General features: G+C 44.5%; 1 protein-coding gene across 1 annotated transcript in view; it reads left to right on the top strand.

The window, feature by feature from the left end:
- Positions 1 to 7,521, top strand: part of LOC106608478 (uncharacterized) — an 18,399-nt gene extending 10,878 nt beyond the window's left edge. The window contains exons 3-11 of the mRNA XM_014206407.3: positions 1 to 838; positions 956 to 1,625; positions 1,711 to 1,868; positions 2,618 to 2,721; positions 3,237 to 3,297; positions 5,855 to 5,943; positions 6,049 to 6,153; positions 6,692 to 6,774; positions 6,923 to 7,521. The exon at positions 1 to 838 is cut by the window's left edge and continues 803 nt beyond it. Coding sequence (XP_014061882.2) covers positions 1 to 838; positions 956 to 1,625; positions 1,711 to 1,868; positions 2,618 to 2,721; positions 3,237 to 3,297; positions 5,855 to 5,943; positions 6,049 to 6,153; positions 6,692 to 6,774; positions 6,923 to 7,379 — 2,565 coding nt within the window. The 3' untranslated portion in view covers positions 7,380 to 7,521. The remainder of the gene's footprint in view (positions 839 to 955; positions 1,626 to 1,710; positions 1,869 to 2,617; positions 2,722 to 3,236; positions 3,298 to 5,854; positions 5,944 to 6,048; positions 6,154 to 6,691; positions 6,775 to 6,922) is intronic.
- Positions 7,522 to 7,906: the final 385 nt, after the last annotated feature.

Raw genomic sequence — 7,906 nt, 5'->3', positions numbered from 1 at the left:
GAGGAGAGGGGAGATGGTAGCAGTGGTTATAGAGACACCACTACTAGTAGCCATGATGGTGGAAACAACAGAGCTGATCATCTCTATAATGGTAGTGATATCTTTGACGATACAGGAAATAGGGATAGTTTGAGAAAGGTCGATGATTTCGGGGATAAAAGGTCCAATCTGGATTTTCCAGAGGCCCAGTTCAAGCCTGGGTTTTGGGTGAGTCCCTCTCCCCCAGATCAGGGTTCTGTGGCTTGGGAAGACAGTGAGAAGGGAAGGGGGTACCCCAAGGATTGGGCATCTCTGTACTCTTATTCCCAGGCAGCAAGTGGCCCTAGTGGTGGTGGTGGTGTTGGGGTGTACCGGCAAAAACTGGACTCCTTTTCAGAGGCATTCTTCTTCAGACGCAACGTCGCCGGCAACAGAATTCCAAATGGGAATTCCGGAATTGGGGTCTTAGGATTCGGAGTGGGAGGAGGAAGCAATTCACTCACTGACTCTTCCACTCTCCCTCCTCTTCCTCACCCCTTCCCCTTGCTCCTTAGCCCTCCTCCCTCCCCCCTCCCCCCTCCCAAACTCACCACGACTCCCTCTCTCGGGACAGTTGAACTAACCCAGACCCCAGGGGGGGATTGTAGTGGAACAGTCCAGTTTTACCCCTCCTCTCACCAGCCACTCCACACTTCCCACCCCTCCACCGTCATATGCAAGCTCCCACCCTGTCATTGGCTGCAGCAGTCAGGTGAAGTGGGTGTCGTCGACGGCAACCCCTCAAGCGCTGGCCATGTATACCGCCAGGAGGCAGTGTTTACTCAGAGACATGTTCACCAGGACTATGAGAATGATACAGGTATGGTGCTGTGTGTTACTGTAAAATCAATATGTTCTAATTTTGTGTTCTATCCAGTCTCCTTTTTTACATTCCTCCCATTTATTATGTTGCCCCCCCCCCCTCTTCTGCTCACAGGTCACTATAGTCTTCAAACTCCGGTACAATCAAACGTTGCCTCTTCCTCACCCTTTCACCCCTCCCTTCACCCCTCCTCTGTTCCCTCCCTTCACCCCTCCTCTGTTCCCTCCCTTCACCCCTCCTCTGTTCCCTCCCTTCACCCCTCCTCTGTTCCCTCCCTTCACCCCTCCTCTGTTCCCTCCCTCCACCCCTCCTCTGTTCCCTCCCTCCACCCCTCCTCTGTTCCCTCCCTTCACCCCTCCTCTGTTCCCTCCCTCCACCCCTCCTCTGTTCCCTCCCTCCACCCCTCCTCTGTTCCCTCCCTTCACCCCTCCTCTGTTCCCTCCCTTCACCCCTCCTCTGTTCCCTCCCTTCACCCCTCCTCTCTTCCCTCCCTCCACCCCTCCTCTCCTCCATCCCAGCCCCCCAGTGGACTGCCACAGCATGGAGCAGCATCCCTAGTGGTCTATAGAGGTACTCCCTTCCCTAGTCCGCTCCAGTCTCATAGAGGAGGAGGAGGGCAGAGGGGGGTGGAGCGGATTGGGAGAGGGCTCCACTACACCCCGCTACCTATGCTGAACCCCCAACGCAGGGGAACGGGGCTCCTCTTCTCCCTCATCCCCCCTTCAGCTGGGGAACGAGAGATGGGAAGGATGACTGAAGAGGAGAAGGGATATTTTTTACTTCCGTGAGTATGGATGGACAGAGTAATGAATTCGATTGTGTTCTTCTATTGCTCGTTCTTTTGTTCATTCATTGATTCATTCTCCCAGGTGTATCAACGTGGGTCGAGGGTTCCAGGCTGAGCTGCCATGTTATCTAGAGAGGGAGGAGGGGTCAGGGGCGTGGCCAGAAGAATCATCATCCAATGAGGAGTTGCTCTGGAAACCTTGGGAGGAGCTTCAGAGGAGTTCTGTAATTCAGGAAAAAGGTAAGAAAGAACCATTCAACCCTACTTCCTTAACATTCAACCCTACTTCCTTAACATTCAACCCTACTTCCTTAACATTCAAGCCTACTTCCTTAACATTCAACCCTACTTCCTTAACATTCAAACTCTACTTCCTTAACATTCAACCCTACTTCCTTAACATTCAACGCTACTTCCTTAACATTCAAACCTACTTCCTTAACATTCAACGCTACTTCCTTAACATTCAACCCTACTTCCTTAACATTCAAGCCTACTTCCTTAACATTCAACGCTACTTCCTTAACATTCAACCCTACTTCCTTAACATTCAACCCTACTTCCGTAACATTCAAGCCTACTTCCTTAACATTCAACCCTACTTCCGTAACATTCAACGCTACTTCCTTAACATTCAACCCTACTTCCTTAACAGTCAAATCTACTTCCTTAACATGTACCTGAAAATCTTGGTTAAGTGACATCAATATGGTCTATGTCAGGCGTATTCAACTCTACGAGGTCCAGAGCCTGCTGGTTTTATCTTCTACCTGATAATGAATTGCACCCACCTGGTGTCCCAGGTCAAAATCAGTCCCTGATTAGAGGGGAACAATTACAAAACCAGTGGAACTGGCTTCCTGGTCCAGAGTTGAGTTTGAGGGGTCTATGTTTTATACTGAATGAGTCTCAGGCTGATCCGAGATTAAAACCCTACTGTGGTATTTTTCATTCACACTTGTCTGATTCTTCCGCTCTCCCATTCTCAGTGGAGGCAGTGTTGTCTTTGTGTAGTTCTAGCTGTCTACCAGGAGGGGGCAGCAACACAGAGTTGGCTCTACATTGTCTCTACCTCTGTCATGGAGATACACTGGTGAGGAAGGAGGAACCATTCTTTCATTAATTTATTCATTTATTTCATTCATTCATTCATTTATTTATTCTTTCATTCATTCATTCATTCATTTATTTCATTCATTTATTCGTTTATCCTTTCATTGAATCATTTATTCATTCACTCATTCATTCATTTATTCATTCATTCTTTCATTCATTCGTTCATTCATTCATTCATTCATTCATTCATTATTCATTTATAATTAATTTATTAATCCATTCATTTATTTATTTATTTATTTATTCATTTATTCATTCATTCATTTATTCATTCATTTGTTCATTCATTCATTTGTTCATTCATTCATTTGTTCATTCATTCATTTATTCATTCATTTATTTATTCATTTATTCATTCTTTCATTAATTTATTCATTCATTCATTTATTTATGTATCATTTCGTTTACTTCGGTTCAAAGATCACTCTGTTCCTCATTTCTATTTTCCTATACTTCATCTTTCTTTCTTCCTCTGTCATCCCTCTCTCCCAGGCCACGTTGGAGAGATTGTTCTTCTCGAACCCATCAACAGCAGTAGACTACCATTACGCTGGTAACCCTTGACCCTTTCATCCCTAACCTTTAACCTATACATCTCCACTCGTCAACATGTCCCGTGCCTCTTCTCTGCTGATTCCTCCAACGCTAACTGAAACATGACGTGTGTTAGCCTACTGTCAGTCAGTTCAGCTTTGAGTTGGTATCTGACTCTAGAAAGGGAGTCACAGAAGTCACCTGTCTCCTGACCTCCTGACCTTTCATTACTGTAGCATAGACCAACTTTATAGTACTGTAGTATAGACCCACTATATAGTACAGTAGTCTAGACCCACTATACAGTACTGTAGTATAGACCAACTTTACAGTACTGTAGTATAGACCCACTATATAGTACAGTAGTCTAGACCCACTATACAGTACTGTAGCATAGACCAACTTTACAGTACTGTAGTATAGACCCACTATATAGTACAGTAGTCTAGACCCACTATACAGTACTGTAGCATAGACCAACTTTACAGTACTGTTGTATAGACCCACTATATAGTACTGTACAGTAGTCTAGACCCACTACACAGTACTGTAGCATAGACCAACTTTACAGTACTGTAGTATAGACCCACTATATAGTACAGTAGTCTAGACCCACTATAGAGTACTGTAGTATAGACCCACTTTATAGTACTGTAGTATAGACCCACTATATAGTACAGTAGTCTAGACCCACTATACAGTACTGTACTGTAGTATAGACCCACTTTATAGTACTGTAGTATAGACCCACTATATAGTACAGTAGTCTAGACCCACTATACAGTACTGTACTGTAGTATAGACCCACTATATAGTACTGTACAGTAGTCTAGACCCACTATACAGTACTGTAGTATAGACCAACTTTACAGTACTGTACTGTAGTATAGACCCACTATATAGTACTGTACTGTAGTATAGACCCACTATATAGTACTGTACTGTAGTATAGACCCACTATATAGTACTGTACTGTAATATAGACCCACTATATAGTACAGTACTGTAGTATACACCCAATATATAGTACTGTAGTATAGTCCCGCTATACAGTACTGTACTGTAAAATGGACCCACTATACAGTACTGAACTGTAGTCTAGACCCACTATATAGTACTGTAGTATAGACCTGCTATACAGTACTGCACTGTAGTATAGACCTACTATACAGTACTATAGTCTAGACCCACTATACAGTACTGTAGTATAGACCCACTATACAGTACTGTAGTATAGACCCACTATACTGTACTGTAGTATAGACCCACTATACTGTACTGTAGTATAGACCCACTATACAGTACTGTAGTATAGACCCACTATACAGTACTGTAGTATAGACCCACTGTACTGTACTGTAGTATAGACCCACTATACAGTACTGTAGTATAGACCCACTATACAGTACTGTAGTATAGACCCACTATACTGTACTGTAGTATAGACCCACTATACAGTACTGTAGTATAGACCAACTGTACAGTACTGTAGTATAGACCCACTATACAGTACTGTAGTATAGACCCACTGTACTGTACTGTAGTATAGACCCACTATACAGTACTGTAGTATAGACCCACTATACTGTACTGTAGTATAGACCCACTATACAGTACTGTAGTATAGACCCACTGTACTGTACTGTAGTATAGACCCACTATACTGTACTGTAGTATAGACCCACTATACTGTACTGTAGTATAGACCCACTATACAGTACTGTAGTATAGACCAACTGTACAGTACTGTAGTATAGACCCACTATACAGTACTGTAGTATAGACCCACTGTACTGTACTGTAGTATAGACCCACTATACTGTACTGTAGTATAGACCCACTATACTGTACTGTAGTATAGACCCACTATACAGTACTGTAGTATAGACCCACTGTACTGTACTGTAGTATAGACCCACTATACTGTACTGTAGTATAGACCCACTATACTGTACTGTAGTATAGACCCACTATACAGTACTGTAGTATAGACCCACTATACAGTACTGTAGTATAGACCCACTGTACTGTACTGTAGTATAGACCCACTATACTATACTGTAGTATAGACCCACTATACAGTACTGTAGTATAGACCCACTATACAGTACTGTAGTATAGACCCACTATACAGTGGGTAAGTTAAGTTCATCGTTGTCTCAGTAACAGAACAAATCATTGTCAGCCAAACACATAAAAAAAAGGTCCTGGTGATTGTACCTGGAAACCTCATCTATCAGAGACACCCCTGCTATTCGCTACTTAGACCAGGAGTGCTGTTTTAAACAGTGTGTATTAGGTTATTAGTTGACTGCAATGTCTGTGTCAGAGCAGGTTCCACATGAATCACGCGACCTAACCCCAACCCACAACATCCACACACATCACACAAACCACCCTGCTATTAATACTGTAATTAGAGAGAAACCTTTGATCTTTTCATTATTCTCTCTCTCTCTCTCTCTCTCTCTCTCTCTCTCTCTTTGTGTGTCTCTCTCTCTGTCTCTCTCTCTCTCTCTCTGTCTCTCTGTCTCTCTCTCTCTGTCTCTCTCTCTGTCTCTCTCTCTCTACTATAGGTAGTGATGTATGGCAGCAGACTGAGAGGTCTCTGTTCAGTAAAGCGTTGACGACCCACGGCAAAGACTTCTCTCTCATCCAACAAATGGTTTAAGTTCAACTTTCATATCATTCCGTACTGATTCCTCCATCTGTTGTATGTACCAAGGCATTTATGTTTACCTACTCACGCCTGTGTGTGTGTGTGTTGCAGGTGCAGACTAAGTGTGTGTCTCAGTGTGTGGAGTTCTACTATCTCTCCAGGAAACTTCCTGACGAACAGAGGGAGCAGGAACGAGGGACGGAGGAACGGGCGAGTGTAAGGAAGAGTGCACTGTTGGGACCCTGTTTCTGTCATTTGTTGTTGTTGTCTCATTTCATGTCCCTCCCTCCCTCCCTCCCTCCCTCCCTCCCTCCCTCCCTCCCTCCCTCCCTCCCTCCCTCCCTCCCTCCCTCTCTCCCTCCCTCCCTCCCTCCCTCCCTCCCTCCCTCCCTCCCTCCCTCCCTCCCTCCCTCCTCTCATTTTTTGTTGTTGTCTCATTTCATGTCCTTCTTTTTGTCCCTCCCTCCCTCCCTCCCTCCCTCCCTCCCTCCCTCCCTCCCTCCCTCCCTCCCTCCCTCCCTCCCTCCCTCCCTCCCTCATGCCCTCCTCTCTCTCTTTCTATTTGTCACTCTGTCCATCCATCTCTTTCTCTCTGCTGTCAACCCTTACGTGCGATGCCTTCTGGTCTTTGGTGAAATTATTAGGAACAGCTGACAAATCTCTAGATCATCTTCTGAGTCGTGTTCTATTGAGGCTCACGGTCAGAATGTCTCCTTCTGGAGAGATTCTATGGTACTCAGATATCCTATTACAGGTGGTGTCCCTCCCTAAACCGATGGAACGGGTGGTACCAGCCCCATCATTGGCTACCAGCTTCCCCTGTAAGCAGTGTGGAAAGTGAGTTTTCCCAACCCGATGATTAAACGATCGAAACACCCTGCCTGAGTTTGAATATCCATCTTTGGCCACATAATGTAATAAAAAAAAATAGAAAGTAAAATCTTTCTTCATCTCTTTCTTGCCCTCCCTCCCGCCCTCTCTCTAGGATGTTCTATAAGATAAAGAGTCGTAACGCCCATATGAAGATCCATAGGCAGCAGCAGGATAACTGGAGAAAACCCCCAGGCCTCGGCATCAACCTAGCCCAGAACGTCACACCTAACCTGGGCACCAATCTACCCCAGCGCCAGGCTTCAGGTCGGGCCTACCTCCCAGGCCCCATCAACAACAACAGCAACCACCACACTGGTGGTGCTCACACCATCATCAACAACAACATCAGCATTCCAAACACCAATACCGTAACCAATAGCAACGGTGTCAGTGTCATCGACTCCACCCCTAATCAGAGAGGACACGCCCCCCTCCTCTCTGTCCAGCAATCGTGGGACTTGTTTCAGTTGAACTCTGATCCTGCGGCAGCGTTCTACTATGACCCGGAAGTGAAAGGAGCCCTGGGGGTCAAGGTGGGAGGGGTGAAAGGTCAAATCCTCTGGCAGTAGAGTTCTGGAATCAGAATGAATAGAACAGGACTACATTCACATTTTGCACCATCAAAAGCATTTAAAATATAGTGAGAAATCTGTAAATGATGTGTAATACGTATTTAAATGTTTTCAATTTTTATTAAAATGGATTTTTGTATCTCTCTTGATCCACCTTTTACTTTCCCGCTCACACTCAAAAACAGACATCCATCTAACCAACCAACCAACCAACCCGTTCTCCATCCTGTGCCTAAATGGGTACATATTGACATACAGTACCAGTCAAAACCTTGGACACACCTACTCATTCAATGTTTTTTCTTTATTTGTACTATTTTCTACATTGTAGAATAATAGTGAAGACATCAAACTATGAAATAACACATGTGGAATCATATAGTAACCCCTAAAAAGTGTTAAACATTTGAGATTCTTCAAAGTAGCCTCCCTTTGCCTTGATGACAGCTTTGCACACTCTTGGCATTCTCTCAACCAGCTTCATGAGGTAATCACCTGGAATGCATTTCAAAGAACAGGTGTGA

This window comes from Salmo salar, chromosome 07 (genome assembly GCF_965601325.2).
Source record: "Salmo salar chromosome 07, fSalSal1, whole genome shotgun sequence".
Classification (NCBI taxonomy): Eukaryota; Metazoa; Chordata; class Actinopteri; order Salmoniformes; family Salmonidae; genus Salmo; species Salmo salar.
The sequence above is the reverse complement of the archived record's forward strand: the minus strand, read 5'-3'. Positions and strand labels throughout refer to the sequence as shown.